The sequence below is a fragment of the Somniosus microcephalus genome, chromosome 29 (genome assembly GCF_052327205.1).
Source record: "Somniosus microcephalus isolate GS21.2 chromosome 29, FLI_Smic_1.0, whole genome shotgun sequence".
In the NCBI taxonomy this organism is placed as follows: Eukaryota; Metazoa; Chordata; class Chondrichthyes; order Squaliformes; family Somniosidae; genus Somniosus; species Somniosus microcephalus.
The window spans coordinates 20,301,018-20,322,439 of NC_141015.1; the positions used below are offsets into that span (position 1 = coordinate 20,301,018).

At 57.8% G+C, this 21,422-nt stretch overlaps 1 protein-coding gene across 1 annotated transcript in view; it reads right to left on the minus strand.

Annotated features, from left to right (window-relative positions):
* Positions 1–106: 106 nt before the first annotated feature.
* Positions 107–21,422, minus strand: part of LOC147098525 (pyroglutamylated RF-amide peptide receptor-like) — an 81,106-nt gene continuing 59,790 nt past the window's right edge. Inside the window, exon 6 of the mRNA XM_085969986.1 lies at positions 107–4,088. Within this exon, the coding sequence (XP_085826112.1) occupies positions 3,772–4,088 (317 nt within the window). The 3' untranslated portion in view covers positions 107–3,771. The remainder of the gene's footprint in view (positions 4,089–21,422) is intronic.

The following is a 21,422-nucleotide window of genomic DNA, read 5'->3' on the forward strand; positions in this document are numbered from 1 at the left end:
TCAACCAATCAAAAAGGGGAATTCCCATTATGCTTATGGGATTCCATTTATGTACGGAATCCCCATAACCATATTAGAAATCCCCAAATAAATAAGAATTCACACTAATTAAATAAAAATAAATGTTCCCTTGTCCAAAATTAATTAAAAGACCCTTTAATTAAGCATATAAAATAAAAATGTAATTCTTTGAAAAATAAATTTAAACATTTTAAAACAGGCCAAAATTTACCTAACCTAATTTTAAATGTATGTGTATGTTTTAATCATTTAAAAAATGTTATATTGACATTTATTTTAACCTGTACACTGGCAAAAGAAGGCCTTATGCAAATAGCTCAACCCTGCGCCAGCGAAAGTGTTTTTGCAGTGGATGTGAAGGATCTGTCAATGCGAAACTTGACGGATCGCAAATTCCACGTTTTTGCGCATTCGCAGCGCATGCAGAAACCCAGAACATGCGGAGCCTTTCAGAAGACTTCCGACTGTGTACGCTGTCGAAACCACCATAATTTCAGACCCATTGTTTCAGGACTCCAATGGTCTGCTCGATGAAGGATATAGCTGACCTCTGGATCTGATTGTAACAGAATTTCACAGCTGCTCTGTGGTCCCTGAAAGATCGTGAGCCAAGTATGCAGAAGATAGCCCTTGTCTCCAAACAACCAGCCTCTCACTTGCGGTGCAGGGGCAAACAGTGCGTGGATTGCTGCAATATAAAAGCTTCATGGCAGCTGCCAGGAAAGCGGGCACAGATCGGCATGAGGCACTGATGGTCATCACTCACCAGCTGCACATTAATAGAGCAGATGCCCAGGTGATTCACAAAGGCAGTTGAGTCATGTGAAGGAGCCCGTGGGATAATATGGTGCAATCAATGATGCCCTAGACTTGGGGGAATCCTGCAAACTGCGCAAAGTCCTATCCTGCTGTTTCCAGATGTCCATGGGGAAAGTGATGAATGCTTGCCTTTATTAGCCGTGGCATAGAATACAAGAGCAGGGGGTTATGCTTCAACTGTATAAAACACTAGTTAGGCCTCAGCTAGAGTACTGCGTGCAGTTCTGGTCACCACATTACAGGAAAGATGTGATTGCACTAGAGAGGGTACAGAGGAGATTTACAAAGATGTTGCCGGGAGTAGAGAATCTTAGCTATGAGGAAAGACTGGATAGGCTGGGTCTGTTTTCCTTGGAACAGAGGAGGCTGAGGGGAGATCTTATTGAGGTGTATAAAATTATGAGGGGCCTAGATAAAGTGGATAGAAAGGACCTATTTCCCTTAGCAGAGGGTCAAAAACCAGGGGGCACAGATTTAAAGTAATTGGGGTAAGGTTTAGAGGGGATTTGAGGGGAAATGTCTTCACCCAGAGGGTTGTGGGAGTCTGGAACTCACTGCCTGAAAGGGTGGTAGAGGCAGGAACCCGAACCACATTTAAAAAGTACTTGGATGTGCACTTGGGATGCTCTAACCTGCAGGACTACGGACCAAGAACTGGGAAGTGGGATTAGGCTGGATAGCGCTTTGTTGGCTGGCGCGGACACAATGGGCCGAAATGGCCTCCTTCCGTGCTGTAACGTTCTATGATTCTATGTTTGCTCTAATAAATAAGGCATTAGTCACCTGCTTAACACAAGCATGCACTGAAGAGTAGCTGATGGCAGCCTGGCAGGAGCCGGAGGTAAAGAAGTTGAGGGCTGCAATGACCTTGACTACAACAGGCGATACTGGGCCAAGCTGTGGCAGATCTTTTTGCAGGAGGTGATCAACTCTGTCACAGGCTTGCTAGAGAAGCGAAACCTCCTTATACATCACTTCCCAGAGAACTGCAGGTACGTTGTTGTGAGCCTATAACCTCTATTGGGAAGGTAAAGATTCCTATGAGCATTCCTCCTTCTATTTGGTCGCTCTCCAATTGCAGCTATGTTTTTCTCTTTCGTCTTGTCCTGCTCCTCCTCCTCTCCCCACAGTAGGATTCTGAGAATGACCACCATGTTGAAATATGCGTAATGCCAGAAAGAGTTCAAGACACCCAGCAACAATTATAAACACTTTGAACCCGTTTAAGCTGAAAAATCCCACAAACAAAATATCTCCCAAAACTTTCTGCAGCTTAACCCGAGAGCAGCTGAAGATCCCTTTAAATATCAAGGGAAGTAGCGGCAGCAACGCAGGCAGACAGGAAAATGGCACCGGGGGTCGTAACTGCGTCATCCCATCCCAATTAGCATATATGTACAAGCTTCCCGCCTATTTCAGACGGAAGCACTGGCCATCAGGATCGAGGCCTGTTTGAAAATTGTAACGGTTGGGAACTTGTCGGTAAGCTGGTTTTCAACCGGTCGTGCAATTTTGCTTCCACTACCAGTTAGTTCTTAAGCACAAACTGAGCAGTGGCAATGCAAAAATCATCACCAACTCGCCGATAATATGTAACAATAGGATATCTGTCCTCACAGCGCATAACCACACGCTCAGTGAGCAGAAGAATCAGAACCAGTGTTGTCCCTTCAGATTTGTTTGAGAATTGAGGTACAGTACCTAAATCTGCAGATTGAATATTCCTTCCCTCCACTGATTATATTGAACATGTCAGAAAGAACTTAATATGGGTCAACTAATAGCCTGTGCACAGTCATTACCCAGTAAGAGGTCAACGGAGAGGGGTGTCTTCATGGGTCTAGGAACCCATTACAGTAACATTAACACCAGGTCTGGGGGTCTTTTTACTCGTTTGGATCTAATTTGCAACCCTGAAAATAATTCCCAAAAGTAAATCCCCTCAAACTGGACCTCATCTTATTACAGGAAACTCTCGATTTACCGGCACCTAAATAACCAGAAATCTCTGTTAACTGGCAAAATTCAGGAGTAGGTTCAGGTAAGTTTTATTTCATATTCGTGGCCGTTCCTGGATCTGTGGCCGTGTAACTGGGGTTCCTGCACCTGTTGCTATGCAACAGGGACGCCTGGATCAGTGGCCGTGTACGGGGCTCTCGTACCTTTTACTATACCTCTCTGTAATCCGAACTTTTTGATAAACCGCCACCACGCCGGTCCCGTCGGTGCCGGATAAAAAAGAGTTTCCTATAGCACTGATCATAAGTGTCAGCCATGGTGCAGTAGTAGCACTCTTGCCGCTGAGTTAGAAGGTTGTGGGTTCAAGTCTCATTAAAGAGATGTGAGCACATAGTCCAGACTGACACCCCCGTGCAGTACTGAGGGAGTGCTGCACTGTCGGGGGTGCCATCTTTTGGCCCTCTCAGGTAGACGTAAAAGATCCCAAGACACTATTTCGATGTAGAGCAGGGGAGTTCTTCCCGGTGTCCTGGCCAATATTTATCTCTCAACCAACATCACTAAAACAGATTATCTGGTCATTATCACATTGCTGTTTATCGGATGCTGCTGTGCGCAAATTGGCTGCCGCATTTCTAACATTATAACAGTGACTACACGTATTTAATTGGCTGTAAAGCGCTTTGGGTCGTCCTGAAGTTATGAAAGACACAATATAAATGCAAGGCCTTCTTTCTTCCAAAGTGGACCCTACTGTATGTTTTAAACAATGCTGTTGAAATGTTTGTCCTATACACCCAGTAACACTTCAAAAAATCACTTTAGACAACTGTAGCTATTCAAACATTGCTGACATATGTAAAGCAGCACCAATGAAAGGAGAAATTTTCAACCATGACCTGAGGTGCATGGTGGTTCCTAGTAAGCATGACAGGCAAGAAAGGACAACGTCCCTGACTCACCAGTCGCTGTTTAAACATCCGCACACCAGTTAAGCTCAATATGCTCAGTCTGGTTATTTTCCTTCAACTTTATTTTTTTCTTTGGGTGTGGATCTTGTAACCAGGTAATTTGCCTTGCGGCGATGTTTGGCTTTCGCACACTTGAAGTGGCATTTTGATGTGACCTGTGAACACAACATGATAGGAAAGAGAAGCAGTCTTTCTTGAAGTTGTCATTCAAAAGAGTGTACACAACAGGGTTGTTGAAGGAGTTGAAGAATCCTATCGCTTGCACAATGGTGATGATCATATTGATGGTGACATCATCATATTCCTCCTCCAATTTATCTGTGGAAACAGAACTCAGTCAACATTCAAGAGCACAAGAGGTTTGGCAACTATCGGGTGGGCAATGCCTATGCAGACATTCCTTCCCCAAGCTAAATTTTGCTCCCCGTTCCCACTGGGACCCTTGCTGGCTGCCTCTTCCCAGCCTGCCCCATGTAAATTCCAGTAGGAAAGGGATAGGTCCAAGAGTCCCATTCCATTTCCCTCCCCTCCTTCCTTTTAGTGTTGCTCCTTGAACTGCCTGATAGAGGCTGGTGATAGACCCAGGGTAGCAACGGTAAGGGCCCCAATACTGTATATACAAATGGTGATGGGTGCAGTAGAGGCAGCCCCTCCCTCCAGTCATGCCCCCAGGCACTTAAGGCCTCAGTCTCTGCCACATTCGTGGCTCTTCTGCCCCTTTAACGTCCCCAGCCGCAGCACGGCCTCAATTTCCTCTTTGGTCCGGGGGCTGTTCCAATTTGGAGGTGTGAGTCCTTCCAGGACCCCGCCCTGCATGGCCAATGTATCCCCTTACCGACTTAGGAAAATGGGCTGGGGTTACAATGGAGTCAGGGGGTGAAGGTTCAGCCCCATCGCTGCCACACTACCAGAAGGAAAATACAGCCCATTGTGTTTGAAAAATGGGAATTTATTACTGAGCTCAAGCTACACCGTAAAGCAATGATAGTTTTCAGCACCCATCTGTACTCAGCCACAATCACGGAGCCCTCGAGCCAATCACAGAGCCCCTGGAGCCAATCACAGAGCCCTTGGAGCCAATCACAGAGCCCCCTGAGGAAGGACGTTCTTGCCATGGAGGGAGTGCAGCGAAGATTCACCAGGCTGATACCTGGGTTGGCAGGAGTCATAGAGTCATAGAGTTTTACAGCACAGAAAGAGGCCCTTCGGCCCATCGTGTCTGCGCCGCCCATCCATCCCTGTCCAGTCTAATCCCATTTTCCAGCATTTGGTCCATAGCCTTGTATGCAATGGCATTTCAAGTGCTCATCCAAATGCTTCTTGAATGTTGTGAGGGTTCCTGCCTCTACCACCCTTTCAGGCATTGAGTTCCACATTCCAACCACCCTCTGGGTGAAGAAGTTCCTCCTCAAATCCCCTCTAAATCTCCTGCCCCTAACCCTGAATCTATGCCCCCTTGTTATTGACCCCCCTACTAAGGGGAAAAGTTCCTCTTTATCTACCCTATCTATGCCCCTCATCACTTTGTACACCTCAATCAGGTCCCCCCTCAGCCTTCTTTGCTCCAAGGAAAACAACCCCAGCCTGTCCAGCCTCTCTTCATAGCTGAGGCGCTCCATCCCAGGTAACATCCTGGTGAATCTTCTCTGCACCCTCTCCAAAGCAATCACATCCTTCCTATAGTGAGGCGACCAGAACTGCACACAGTACTCCAGCTGTGGCCTCACCAGCGTTTTGTACAGCTCCATCATAACCTCCCTGCTCTTATATTCTATGCCTCGGCTAATGAAGGCAAGTATCCCATATGCCTTTTTAACCACCTTATCTACCTGTTCCGCTGCCTTCAGGGATCTATGTACATGTACACCAAGGTCCCTCTGACCCTCTGTACTTCCTAGGGTCCTACCACTCATTGTGTATTCCCTTGCCTTATTTGTCCGTCCAAAATGCATCACCTCGCACTTTTCAGGGTTAAATTCCATTTGCCACTTTTCCGCCCATCTGACCAACCCGTTTATATCGTCCTGTAGCCTGAGGCTTTCCTCCTCGCAATTTACCACCCCACCAATTTTCGTGTCATCTGCGAACTTACTGATCATACCTTTTACATTCTCATCCAAATCATTTATGTAGATCACAAACAACAAGGGACCCAGCACCGATCCCTGAGGTACCCCACTGGACACAGGCTTCCAGTCACAAAAGCAACCTTCGACCATCACCCTCTGCCTCCTGCCACTCAGCCAGTTTAGGATCCAACGCGCCAAGGCACCCTGGATCCCATGGGCTCTTACCTTCTTGACCAGTCTCCTATGCGGGACTTTGTCAAAAGCTTTACTGAAGTCCATGTAAACCACATCCACAGCATTTCCCTCATCCACCCCCCTAGTCACCCCCTCGAAAAATTCAATCAGATTTGTCAGACATGATTTACCCTTGACAAAGCCATGCTGACTATCCCCGATTAATCCTTGCCTCTCCAAGTGGAGACTAATTTTGTCCCTCAGAATTTTTTCCAATAATTTTCCTACCACAGATGTTAGGCTCACTGGCCTGTAATTCCCTGGTTTATCCCTGCTACCCTTCTTGAATAATGGTACTACATTAGCTGTTCTCCAGTCCTCTGGTACATCCCCTGTGGCCAGAGAGGTTCTGAAAATTTGTGTCAGAGCCCCTGCAATCTCCTCCTTTGCCTCCCACAGCAGCCTGGGATACATCTCGTCCGGGCCTGGGGATTTATCCACTTTTTGGCCTGCTAAAACCGCTAGCACCTCCTCCCTCTCGATGCTAATATGTTCAAGTATGTCACAGTCCCCTTGCCCGATTTCTATGTCTGCATCATCTTTCTCCATAGTGAACACAGATGCAAAAAATTCATTTAAAACCCCGCCTACCTCATCTGGCTCTACACACAGGTTGCCACTTTGGTCCCTAATGGGCCCTACCCTTTCCCTGGTTATCCTCTTGCCCTTAATATACTTCTAAAACATCTTAGGATTTTCCTTTATTTTGCTCGCCAGTGTTATTTCATGGCCCCTCCTCGCCCTCCTAATTTCTTTTTTAAGTACGCCCCTGCACTTTTTACACTCCTCTAGGGCTTCTTCCGTCTTTAGTCTTTTGTAACTGCCAAAAGCCCCCCTTTTATTCCTAATGCATTTTTGTATATCCCTTGTCATCCAAGGTTCCCTTTGCTTGTTGGTCCCACCCTTGACCTTTACAGGAACATGTTGGCGTTGTACTCTCTCTATTTCCCTTCTGAAAGTCTCCCACTGTTTTGATGTGGATTTTCCTATAAGTAGCTGCTCCCAGTCCACTTTGGCCAGATCCTGCCTTATCATATTAAAATCGGCCTTCCCCCAAGGAATGACGTATGAGGAGAGATTGTGTCGATTGGGCTTATACTCACTGGAGTTTAGAAAATTGAGAGGGGATCTCATTGAAACCTATAAAATTCTGTCAGGCCTGGACAGACTAGATGCAGGAAGGATGTTTCTGATGGCCGGGGAGTCCAGAACCAAGGGTCATAGTCTAAGGATAAGGGGTAAGCCATTTAGGACTGAAATGAGGAGGAATTTCTTCACCCAGAGAGTGGTGAACCTGTGGAATTCTCTGCCACAGAGGGCGGTGGAGGCCAGTTCATTAAATGTATTCAAGAAAGAGTTGGATATATTTCTTAAGGCTAAAGGGATCAAGGGATATGGGGAGAAGGCAGAGACAGGGTACTGAATTTGGATGATCAGCCATGATCTCATTGAATGGCGGAGCAGGCTCGAAGGGCCGAATGGCCTACTCCTGCTCCTATCTTCTATGTTTCTATGTTTCTATGTTAACCAGTCACAGAGCCCCTCGAGCCAATCACAGAGTCCCTCAAGCCAATCACAGAGCCCTTCAAGCCAATCACAGAGCCCCCTGAACCAATCACAGAGCCCCCTTAACCAATCACAGAGCCCCCTGAACCAGTCATAGAGACCCCAAGCCAATCAGAGAGGATCAGACCCCAGACTGATTCTCGGCACAGGGACCCCCACATGGCAAATGCCGGTTGGCAGACACTCGTGAGGTGCCGCACCACCTTTTTCAAAAAGCCCAGCCCTCAGGTGAGTTAAGATGCGCCACTGAAAGAAAAACCTGTTTCTCTCAATTGTTTCCCTCTGCTAACCTTCTCCTCCCCGGAAGGCACTGGCCACCCTCTGATACTTCACTCAGTTGATCATTATTCAAGTCTCAACAGGAAGGGTTTGCAGCCCATGTGTGGCATCGTCACTGAGCCCGACTCAGTCTGCAGCTGATCCACCAGACAAGCTTCTTAGGCAGTCCCTCGGAACTGAGGATGACTTGCTTCCACACTAAAAATGAGTTCTCAGGTGACTGATGAGTCCAATGCGGGACCTACAGTCTCTGTCACAGGTGGAGCAGATGGTGGTTGAAGGGGCGGGTGGGTGGGGTGCTTGGGTTGACGTGCGCTCCTTCCGCTGCCTGCGCTTGGCTTCCGCTTGCTCCCGGCGAAGAGACTCGAGGTGTTCAGCGCCTTCCCGGATGCTTCTCCTCCACTTTGAGCGGTCTTGGGCCAGGGATTCCCAGGTGTCGGTGGGGATGTTGCACTTTTTCAAGGAGGCTTTGAGGGTGTCCTTGAAGCATTTCCTCTGCCCACCTGGGGCTCTCTTGCTGTGTCGGAGCTCCAAGTAGAGCGCTTGTTTTGGGAGTCTCGTATCGGGCATGCGGACGATGTGGCCTGCCCATCGGAGCTGATCGACCGAGGGCAAAGCTTCGATACTGGGGACGTTGACCTGAGTGAGAACACTGACGTTGGTGCGCCTATCCTGCCAATGGATTGGCAGGATCCTGCGGAGGCAGCATTGATGGTACCTCTCCAGTGCTTTGAGGTGCCTGCTGTACCTGGTCCATGTCTCTGAAGCATACAAGAGGGTGGGTATCACTACTGCTCTGTAGACCATGAGCTTGGTGCTGGGTTTGAGGTCCTGGTCTTCAAACATTCTCTTCCTCAGGCAACCGAAGGCTGCACTGGCACACTGAAGGCGGTGTTGGACTTCGTCATTGACGTCTGCCCTTGTTGACAGTAGGCTCCCGAGGTATGGAAAGTGGTCCACGTTGTCCAAGGCCTCGTCATGGCTTTTGATAATCGGGGAGCAGTACTGTGTGGCAGGGGCAGGTTGGTAGAAGACCTTTGTCTTACGGATGTTTAGTGCAAGGCCCATGCTCTCGTACGCTTTGGTGAAGGTGTTGACAATGGTTTAGAGTTCGATCTCCGAGTGAGCGCAGACGCAAGCGTCGTCTGCATACTGTAATTCGATGACAGAGGATGGGATGACCTTGGATCTGGGCTGGAGACGACGGAGGTTGAACAGTTTCCCATTTGTTCTGTAGATTAGCTCCACTCCAGCGGGGAGCTTACTATGGGTGAGATGGAGCATTGCAGCCAGGAAGATCAAGAAGAGCGTTGGTGCGATGACACAGCCTTGCTTGACCCCGGTCCGTACGTGAATTGGGTCTGTGGTGGATCCGTTGGTCAGGATCATGGCTTGCATGTCGTCGTGAAGCAGGCAGAGGATGGTGACAAACTTTTGAGGGCAGCCGAATTTGAGGACACTCCATAATCCCTCATGGTTGATGGTGTCGAAGGCCTTTGTGAGGTCAAAGAAGGCCATGTAGAGCGGTTGGTGCTGTTTCCTGCATTTCTCTTGTAGTTGACGCACGGTGAAGATCATATCCATTGTGCCCTTTAGTGGGTGGAATCCGCATTGCGACTCTGGGAGGAGCTCTTCAGCCACTTGGAGAAGGCAATTGAGGAGGATTCTTGCGATGACTTTCCCTGTGGCAGACAGCAGGGAGACTCCTCTGTAATTATCGCATCACCCGCGCCATGACAGTAGCTGACAACTGCTGGACAGACCACTGCCTAATTAGCTCTGTCATCTCCAACAACTTAGCCCCAAAACAGCGGCGGCAACAGAAGCAATGCCACAGGAAAATCAACGCTGGAGCACTCAAAGACCCTGCTAAGAAAGCCCTATTCAGCCTGCGCCTCATAACCAAACTGACGACTCCCAGTGATTCAGAGACACAGAGTGCCCACAGTGCCTGGTCTGCACTCAAGGCCTCCATAATCAGCACCTGTGAAGAGACGTTCGGTCACTCGACCAGGAAACACCAAGACTGATTCGACGAGAATGACCAGGAGATCCAGGAGCTAATAAGCCGCAAGCGCAAGGCATTCCTGATTTGGAAACAGCAACAGAACTCAAGAGCAAGAAAGCAGCTCTACAGACGCCTGAAGGCCGAGGTCCAACAAAAAACTCGCGACCTAAAGAACAGATGGTGGATGGAGAAAGCGCAGGAGATCCAGCAACTAGCGTGGATTCTTTAGCATAGTCATGACCATCTACGGCCCAAGCACCCAAGGTCCTACCCCACTATGGGCCAAGAACAGAGAGGTACTCATCAAGGACAGAGAGGCAGTCAGTGCCTGCTGGAAGGAGCACTTCGAAGATCTCCTTGACTGAGACTCTGTCTTCGACGCAAGTGTCCTCAACTCCATCCCCCTGCATGCTACCCGGCACCACCTCAGCACAACCCCAGCCTGGCATGAGGTTGAAAAGGCCATCCGACAACTGAAGAACAACAAGGCCTCAGGAGCAGATGGAATCCCCACCAAGGCGCTAAAACATGGCAGAGAAGCACTATTGGCGCGAATACATGAACTCATTTCTCTTATTTGGAAGGAGGAGAGCATGCCAGGAGAACTCATGAGGTCGGGACCCAGGAGCGAGTTCGAGGCCCAGGAGCGAGTTCGGGACCTAGGACCGAGGACACACTCACTAGAAGGAGACACCACGGGACACATTCACTGGAAGGAGACACCGCGAGGACACACTCACTAGAAGGAGACACCGCGGGACACATTCACTGGAAGGAGACACCGCGGGACACACTCACTGGAATGAGACACCACGGGACACACTCACTGGAAGGAGACACCGCGGGACACACTCACTGGAAGGAGACACCACGGGACACACTCACTAGAAGGAGACGCCGCGGGACACACTCACTGGAAGGAGACACCACGGGACACATTCACTGGAAGGAGACACCGCGGGACACACTCACTGGGAGGAGACACCACGGGACACATTCACTGGAAGGAGACACCACGGGACACATTCACTGGAAGGAGACACCGCGGGACACACTCACTGGAAGGAGACACCACGGGACACATTCACTGGAAGGAGACACCGCGGGACACACTCACTGGGAGGAGACACCACGGGACACACTCACTGGAAGGAGACACCGCGGGACACATTCACTGGAAGGAGACACCGCGGGACACACTCACTGGGAGGAGACACCACGGGACACACTCACTAGAAGGAGACACCGCGGGACACACTCACTGGAAGGAGACACCACGGGACACATTCACTGGAAGGAGACACCGCAGGACACACTCACTAGAAGGAGACACCGCGGGACACACTCACTGGAAGGAGACACACCACGGGACACATTCACTGGAAGGAGACACCGCGGGACACACTCACTGGAAGGAGACACACCACGGGACACATTCACTGGAAGGAGACACACCACGGGACACACTCACTGGAAGGAGACACCGCGGGACACACTCACTAGAAGGAGACACCGCGGGACACACTCACTGGAAGGAGACACACCACGGGACACATTCACTGGAAGGAGACACCACGGGACACATTCACTGGAAGGAGACACCGCGGGACACACTCACTGGAAGGAGACACCACGGGACACACTCACTGGAATGAGACACCACGGGACACACTCACTGGAAGGAGACACCGCGGGACACACTCACTGGAAGGAGACACCACGGGACACATTCACTGGAAGGAGACACCGCGGGACACACTCACTGGAAGGAGACACCACGGGACACACTCACTAGAAGGAGACACCGCGGGACACACTCACTAGAAGGAGACGCCGCGGGACACACTCACTGGAAGGAGACACCACGGGACACATTCACTGGAAGGAGACACCGCGGGACACACTCACTGGAAGGAGACACCACGGGACACACTCACTAGAAGGAGACACCGCGGGACACACTCACTGGAAGGAGACACCGCGGGACACACTCACTGGAAGGAGACACACCACGGGACACATTCACTGGAAGGAGACACCACGGGACACATTCACTGGAAGGAGACACCGCGGGACACACTCACTGGAAGGAGACACCACGGGACACATTCACTGGAAGGAGACACCATGGGACACACTCACTGGAAGGAGACACCACGGGACACATTCACTGGAAGGAGACACCGCGAGACACACTCACTAGAAGGAGACACCGCGGGACACACTCACTGGAAGGAGACACCGCGAGACACACTCACTAGAAGGAGACACCGCGGGACACACTCACTGGAAGGAGACACCACGGGACACACTCACTGGAAGGAGACACCGTGGGACACATTCACTAGAAGGAGACACCACGGGACACATTCACTGGAAGGAGACACCGCAAGACACACTCACTAGAAGGAGACACACCACGGGACACATTCACTGGAAGGAGACACCATGGGACACACTCACTGAAAGGAGACACCGCAAGACACACTCTCTAGAAGGAGACACCGCGGGACACACTCACTAGAAGGAGACACCGCGGGACACACTCACTGGAAGGAGACACCGCGGGACACATTCACTGGAAGGAGACACCGCGGGACACACTCACTAGTAGGAGACACCGCGGGACACATTCACTGGAAGGAGACACCGCGGGACACACTCACTAGTAGGAGACACCGCGGGACACACTCACTGGAAGGAGACACCGCGGGACACACTCACTGGAAGGAGACACCGCGAGACACACTCACTGGAAGGAGACACCACGGGACACATTCACTGGAAGGAGACACCGCGAGACACACTCACTGGAAGGAGACACCACGGGACACATTCACTGGAAGGAGACACCGCGGGACACACTCACTAGAAGGAGACACCGCGGGACACACTCACTGGAAGGAGACACCGCGAGACACACTCACTAGAAGGAGACACCACGGGACACACTCACTGGAAGGAGACACCGCGGGACACACTCACTAGAAGGAGACACCACGGGACACATTCACTGGAAGGAGACACCGCAAGACACACTCACTAGAAGGAGACACCGCGGGACACACTCACTGGAAGGAGACACACCACGGGACACATTCACTGGAAGGAGACACCACGGGACACATTCACTGGAAGGAGACACCGCGGGACACACTCACTGGAAGGAGACACCACGGGACACACTCACTGGAATGAGACACCACGGGACACACTCACTGGAAGGAGACACCGCGGGACACACTCACTGGAAGGAGACACCACGGGACACATTCACTGGAAGGAGACACCGCGGGACACACTCACTGGAAGGAGACACCACGGGACACACTCACTAGAAGGAGACACCGCGGGACACACTCACTAGAAGGAGACGCCGCGGGACACACTCACTGGAAGGAGACACCACGGGACACATTCACTGGAAGGAGACACCGCGGGACACACTCACTGGAAGGAGACACCACGGGACACACTCACTAGAAGGAGACACCGCGGGACACACTCACTGGAAGGAGACACCGCGGGACACACTCACTGGAAGGAGACACACCACGGGACACATTCACTGGAAGGAGACACCACGGGACACATTCACTGGAAGGAGACACCGCGGGACACACTCACTGGAAGGAGACACCACGGGACACATTCACTGGAAGGAGACACCATGGGACACACTCACTGGAAGGAGACACCACGGGACACATTCACTGGAAGGAGACACCGCGAGACACACTCACTAGAAGGAGACACCGCGGGACACACTCACTGGAAGGAGACACCGCGAGACACACTCACTAGAAGGAGACACCGCGGGACACACTCACTGGAAGGAGACACCACGGGACACACTCACTGGAAGGAGACACCGTGGGACACATTCACTAGAAGGAGACACCACGGGACACATTCACTGGAAGGAGACACCGCAAGACACACTCACTAGAAGGAGACACACCACGGGACACATTCACTGGAAGGAGACACCATGGGACACACTCACTGAAAGGAGACACCGCAAGACACACTCTCTAGAAGGAGACACCGCGGGACACACTCACTAGAAGGAGACACCGCGGGACACACTCACTGGAAGGAGACACCGCGGGACACATTCACTGGAAGGAGACACCGCGGGACACACTCACTAGTAGGAGACACCGCGGGACACATTCACTGGAAGGAGACACCGCGGGACACACTCACTAGTAGGAGACACCGCGGGACACACTCACTGGAAGGAGACACCGCGGGACACACTCACTGGAAGGAGACACCGCGAGACACACTCACTGGAAGGAGACACCACGGGACACATTCACTGGAAGGAGACACCGCGAGACACACTCACTGGAAGGAGACACCACGGGACACATTCACTGGAAGGAGACACCGCGGGACACACTCACTAGAAGGAGACACCGCGGGACACACTCACTGGAAGGAGACACCGCGAGACACACTCACTAGAAGGAGACACCACGGGACACACTCACTGGAAGGAGACACCGCGGGACACACTCACTAGAAGGAGACACCACGGGACACATTCACTGGAAGGAGACACCGCAAGACACACTCACTAGAAGGAGACACACCACGGGACACATTCACTGGAAGGAGACACCGCGGGACACACTCACTAGAAGGAGTCACCATGGGACACATTCACTGAAAGGAGACACCGCGGGACACACTCACTAGAAGGAGACACCGCGGGACACACTCACTGGAAGGAGACACCACGGGACACATTCACTGGAAGGAGACACCGCGGGACACACTCACTGGAAGGAGACACCGCGAGACACACTCACTGGAAGGAGACACCACGGGACACATTCAGTGGAAGGAGACACCGCGAGACACACTCACTAGAAGGAGACACCATGGGACACATTCACTGGAAGGAGACACACTATAAGGAGGTCGGGACCCAGGAGCGAGGACGGGACCCAGGAGCGAAGTCGGGACCCAGGGGCGAGGACGGGACCCAGGGGCGAGGACGGGACCCAGGGGCGAGGTCGGGACCCAGGGGCGAGGACGGGACCCAGGGGCGAGGACGGGACCCAGGGGCGAGGTCGGGACCCAGGGGCGAGGACGGGACCCAGGGGCGAGGACGGGACCCAGGGGCGAGGACGGGACCCAGGGGCGAGGACCGGACCCAGGTGTGAGGACGGGACCCAGGAGCGAGGACGGGGCCCAGGAGCGAGGACGGGGCCCAGGAGTGAGGTGAGGCCCAGGGGTGAGGACGGGACCCAGGAGCGAGGACGGGACCCAGGAGCGAGGTCGGGACCCAGGAGCGAGGTCGGGACCCAGGAGCGAGGACGGGACCCAGGAGCGAGGTCGGGGCCCAGGAGGGAGGACAAGGCCCAGGAGCGAGGTCGGGGCCCAGGAGCGAGGTCGGGGCCCAGGAGCGGGGTCGGGGCCCAGGAGCGAGGTCGAGGCCCAGGAGCGAGGTCGAGACCCAGGAGCGAGGACCGGGGCCCAGGAGCGAGGACGGGGCCCAGGAGGGAGGACAAGGCCCAGGAGCGAGGTCGGGGCCCAGGAGCGAGGACGGGGCCCAGGAGCGAGGTCGAGGCCCAGGAGCGAGGATGGGGCCCAGGAGCGAGGTCGGGGCCCAGGAGCGAGGACGGGGCCCAGGAGCGAGGTCGGGACCCAGGAGCGAGGTCGGGGCCCAGGAGCGAGGTCGGGGCCCAGGAGCGAGGACGGGCCCAGGAGCGAGGACAAGGCCCAGGAGCGAGGACGGGGGCCCAGGAGCGAGGACGGGGCCCAGGAGCGAGGACGGGACCCAGGAGCGAGGTCGGGACCCAGGAGCGAGGTCGAGGCCCAGGAGCGAGGACGGGGGCCCAGGAACGAGGACGGGGCCCAGGAGCGAGGTCGGGACCCAGGAGCGAGGTCGAGGCCCAGGAGCGAGGTCGGGGCCCAGGAGCGAGGACGGGGCCCAGGAGCGAGGTCGAGGCCCAGGAGCGAGTACGGGGCCCAGGATCGAGGACGGGGCCCAGGGGCGAGGTCGGGGCCCAGGGGCGAGGTCGGGACCCAGGAGCGAGGTCGAGGCCCAGGAGCGAGGTCGGGACCCAGGAGCGAGGTCGGGGCCCAGGAGCGAGGTCGGGGCCCAGGGGCGAGGACGGGGCCCAGGAGCGAGGACGGGGCCCAGGAGCGAGGACGGGGCCCAGGAGCGAGGTCGGGACCCAGGGGCGAGGTCGGGGCCCAGGAGCGAGGTCGGGACCCAGGAGCGAGGACGGGGCCCAGGGGCGAGGACGGGGCCCAGGGGCGATGACGGGGCCCAGGGGCGAGAACGGGATCCAGGAGCGAGGACGGGGCCCAGGAGGGAGGACAAGGCCCAGGAGCGAGGTCGGGGCCCAGGAGCGAGGACGAGGCCCAGGGGCGAGGTCGGGACCCAGGAGCGAGGTCGGGGCCCAGGAGCGAGGTCGAGGCCCAGGAGCGAGGTCGGGGCCCAGGAGCGAGGATGGGGCCCAGGAGCGAGGTCGAGGCCCAGGAGCGAGGACGGGACCCAGGAGCGAGGACGGGGCCCAGGACCGAGGTCGAGGCCCAGGAGCGAGGACGGGACCCAGGAGCGAGGTCGAGGCCCAGGAGCGAGGACGGGACCCAGGAGCGAGGACGGGACCCAGGAGCGAGGACGGGACCCAGGAGCGAGGACGAGGCCCAGGGGCGAGGTCGAGGCCCAGGAGCGAGGACGGGACCCAGGAGCGAGGACGAGGACCAGGAGCGAGGTCGAGGCCCAGGAGCGAGGTCGAGGCCCAGGAGCGAGGTCGAGGCCCAGGAGCGAGGTCGAGGCCGAGGAGCGAGGTCGAGGCCCAGGAGCGAGGTCGGGACCAAGGAGCGAGGACGAGGCCCAGGGGCGAGGTCGGGATCCAGGGGCGAGGACAGGACCCAGGAGCGAGGACGAAGCCCCGGAGCGAGGAAGGGACCCAGGAGCGAGGTCGAGGCCCAGGATCGAGGTCGGGACCCAGGGGCGAGGACGGGACCCAGGAGCGAGGTCGGGGCCCAGGAGCGAGGTCGAGGCCCAGGAGCGAGGACGGGCCCAGGAGCGAGGTCGAGGCCCAGGAGCGAGGTCGAGGCCCAGGAGCGAGGACGGGCCCAGGAGCGAGGACGAGGCCCAGGAGCGAGGTCGAGGCCCAGGAGCGAGGTCGAGGCCCAGGAGCGAGGACGGGGCCCAGGAGCGAGGACGGGGCCCAGGAGCGAGGTCGAGGCCCAGGAGCGAGGTCAAGGCCCAGGAGCGAGGACAGGGCCCAGGAGCGAGGTCGGGGCCCAGGAGCGAGGAAGGGACCCAGGTGGGAGGACAAGGCCCAGGAGCGAGGTCGGGGCCCAGGAGGGAGGACAAGGCCCAGGAACGAGGTCGGGGCCCAGGAGCGAGGTCGGGGCCCAGGAGCGAGGACGGGACCCAGGAGCGAGGTCGGGGCCCAGGAGCGAGGTCGAGGACCCAGGATCGAGGACGGGGCCCAGGAGTGAGGACGGGGCCCAGGAGTGAGGTCGGGACCCAGGAGCGAGGACGGGACCCAGGAGCGAGGACGGGACCCAGGAGCGAGGTCGGGGCCCAGGAGCGAGGTCGAGGACCCAGGATCGAGGACGGGGCCCAGGAGTGAGGACAGGGCCCAGGAGCGAGGTCGGGGCCCAGGAGGGAGGACGGGGCCCAGGAGCGAGGTCGGGACCCAGGAGCGAGGATGGGACCCAGGGGCGAGGTCGGGGCCCAGGAGCGAGGTCGGGGCCCAGGAGGGAGGTCGGGGCCCAGGAGGGAGGACGGGGCCCAGGAGCGAGGTTGGGACCCAGGAGCGAGGTTGGGACCCAGGAGCGAGGACGGGGCCCAGGAGCGAGGTCGAGGCCCAGGAGCGAGGACGAGGCCCAGGAGCGAGGACGGGGCCCAGGAGCGAGGTCGGGGCCCAGGAGGGAGGACAAGGCCCAGGAACGAGGTCGGGGCCCAGGAGCGAGGACGGGGCCCAGGAGCGAGGTCGGGGCCCAGGAGCGAGGTCGAGGCCCAGGAGCGAGGACGGGGCCCAGGAGCGAGGACGGGACCCAGGGGCGAGGTCGGGACCCAGGGGCGAGGACGGGGCCCAGGAGCGAGGTCGGGGCCCAGGAGGGAGGTCGGGGCCCAGGAGCGAGGTCGGGGCCCAGGAGCGAGGTCGGGGCCCAGGAGCGAGGACGGGGCCCAGGAGCGAGGACGGGGCCCAGGAGCGAGGTCGAGGCCCAGGAGCGAGGACGGGGCCCAGGGGCGAGGACGGGGCCCAGGGGCGAGGTCGGGGCCCAGGGGCGAGGTCGGGACCCAGGAGCGAGGTCGAGGCCCAGGAGCGAGGTCGGGGCCCAGGAGCGAGGTCGGGGCCCAGGGGCGAGGACGGGGCCCAGGAGCGAGGACGGGGCCCAGGAGCGAGGACGGGGCCCAGGAGCGAGGTCGGGACCCAGGGGCGAGGTCGGGGCCCAGGAGCGAGGTCGGGACCCAGGAGCGAGGACGGGGCCCAGGGGCGAGGACGGGGCCCAGGGGCGATGACGGGGCCCAGGGGCAAGAACGGGATCCAGGAGCGAGGACGGGGCCCAGGAGGGAGGACAAGGCCCAGGAGCGAGGTCGAGGCCCAGGAGCGAGGACGGGACCCAGGAACGAGGACGGGGCCCAGGAGCGAGGTCGAGGCCCAGGAGCGAGGACGGGACCCAGGAGCGCGGTCGAGGCCCAGGAGCGAGGACGGGACCCAGGAGCGAGGATGGGACTCAGGAGCGAGGACGGGACCCAGGAGCGAGGACGGGACCCAGGAGCGAGGACGAGGCCCAGGGGCGAGGTCGAGGCCCAGGAGCGAGGACGGGACCCAGGAGCGAGGACGAGGCCCAGGAGCGAGGTCGAGGCCCAGGAGCGAGGTCGAGGCCCAGGAGCGAGGTCGAGGCCCAGGAGCGAGGTCGAGGCCGAGGAGCGAGGTCGAGGCCCAGGAGCGAGGTCGGGACCAAGGAGCGAGGACGAGGCCCAGGGGCGAGGTCGGGATCCAGGGGCGAGGACAGGACCCAGGAGCGAGGACGAAGCCCCGGAGCGAGGAAGGGACCCAGGAGCGAGGTCGAGGCCCAGGATCGAGGTCGGGACCCAGGGGCGAGGACGGGACCCAGGAGCGAGGTCGGGGCCCAGGAGCGAGGTCGAGGCCCAGGAGCGAGGACGGGCCCAGGAGCGAGGTCGAGGCCCAGGAGCGAGGTCGAGGCCCAGGAGCGAGGACGGGCCCAGGAGCGAGGACGAGGCCCAGGAGCGAGGTCGAGGCCCAGGAGCGAGGTCGAGGCCCAGGAGCGAGGACGGGGCCCAGGAGCGAGGTCGAGGCCCAGGAGCGAGGTCAAGGCCCAGGAGCGAGGACAGGGCCCAGGAGCGAGGTCGGGGCCCAGGAGCGAGGAAGGGACTCAGGTGGGAGGACAAGGCCCAGGAGCGAGGTCGGGGCCCAGGAGGGAGGACAAGGCCCAGGAACGAGGTCGGGGCCCAGGAGCGAGGTCGGGGCCCAGGAGCGAGGACGGGACCCAGGAGCGAGGTCGGGGCCCAGGAGCGAGGTCGAGGACCCAGGATCGAGGACGGGGCCCAGGAGTGAGGACGGGGCCCAGGAGTGAGGTCGGGACCCAGGAGCGAGGACGGGACCCAGGAGCGAGGACGGGACCCAGGAGCGAGGTCGGGGCCCAGGAGCGAGGTCGAGGACCCAGGATCGAGGACGGGGCCCAGGAGTGAGGACAGGGCCCAGGAGCGAGGTCGGGTCCCAGGAGGGAGGACGGGGCCCAGGAGCGAGGTCGGGACCCAGGAGCGAGGATGGGACCCAGGGGCGAGGTCGGGGCCCAGGAGCGAGGTCGGGGCCCAGGAGGGAGGTCGGGGCCCAGGAGGGAGGACGGGGCCCAGGAGCGAGGTCGGGACCCAGGAGCGAGGTTGGGACCCAGGAGCGAGGTTGGGACCCAGGAGCGAGGACGGGGCCCAGGAGCGAGGTCGAGGCCCAGGAGCGAGGACGAGGCCCAGGAGCGAGGACGGGGCCCAGGAGCGAGGTCGGGGCCCAGGAGGGAGGACAAGGCCCAGGAACGAGGTCGGGGCCCAGGAGCGAGGACGGGGCCCAGGAGCGAGGTCGGGGCCCAGGAGCGAGGTCGAGGCCCAGGAGCGAGGACGGGGCCCAGGAGCGAGGACGGGACCCAGGGGCGAGGTCGGGACCCAGGGGCGAGGTCGGGGCCCAGGAGCGAGGTCGGGGCCCAGGAGGGAGGTCGGGGCCCAGGAGCGAGGTCGGGGCCCAGGAGCGAGGTCGGGGCCCAGGGGCGAGGTCGGGGCCCAGGAGCGAGGACGAGGCCCAGGGGCGAGGTCGGGGCCCAGGGGCGAGGACGGGACCCAGGGGCGAGGTCGGGACCCAGGAGCGAGGACAGGACCCAGGAGCGAGGTCGGGGCCCAGGAGCGAGGTCGAGGCCCAGGAGTGAGGTCGGGACCCAGGAGCGAGGTCGGGGCCCAGGAGCGAGGTCGGGACCAAGGAGCGAGGACGAGGCCCAGGGGCGAGGTCGGGACCCAGGGGCGAGGTCGGGATCCAGGAGCGAGGTCGGGATCCAGGAGCGAGGACGGGATCCAGGGGCGAGGACAGGACCCAGGAGCGAGGACGAAGCCCCGGAGCGAGGAAGGGACCCAGGAGCGAGGACGAGGCCCTGGATCGAGGTCGGTACCCAGGAGTGAGGACGAGCCCAGCAGCGAGGCAGCGTGGACCAGCAGCAGGGTCAAAGGACCACACTGAAGCCTATGAAACCCAGGCAGAGAGGACCTGCAGGAAGGAAGGAGGCGGACAGTAGGATTATGTGTGTGTGTGTGTGTGTGTGTGTGTGTGTGTGTGTGCTAGGCCATTGTACCAGAGCCTGGTCTCCAATCGTCTTGGATCCCCTTGCCATTGGACCAAGGCCTTGCTCTGTCAAGCCCGTGTGGTAGCTGGTGTGCAACGGCCACCCCACGTTAAAAGAATTCACGCACAGGCATCTTCCACCCTTTAAAATGAAGTTCGGGACCTGGAACGTCAGGACCCTCATGGACAACCCCAACAGCGACAGACTGGAACGCCGAAATGCTATCGTTGCCCGGGAGCTCAGACATTTCGACATTGACATCGCCGCCCTAAGCGAGACCTGGTGGGCAGGGGAAGGCCAGCTCAAGGAGCAAGGCGGTGGTTACACCTTCTTCTGGAAAGGCAAACCTGAAGAAGAATGCCGCCTCCATGGGGAAGGCTTCACCATAAAAAATGAGCTAGTTGAACGTCTCAGAGACTCCCCTTGTGGAATAAACAAACGCCTCATGACTCTACGGCTCACCCTAGCCCGGAACCAGTGCGCTACGGTCATCAGTGCGTACGCCCCAACACTGGAAGCCAGAGACGAGACCAAAGAGGAATTCTACTCCAGCCTCGAACAGTCCCTGTCCCGAGTCCCAACGGACAACAAGCTGATCCTCCTTAGTAACTTCAACGCCAGAGTTGGAAAGGACACAGACCTCTGGGGAGGTGTGATCGGCAGAGA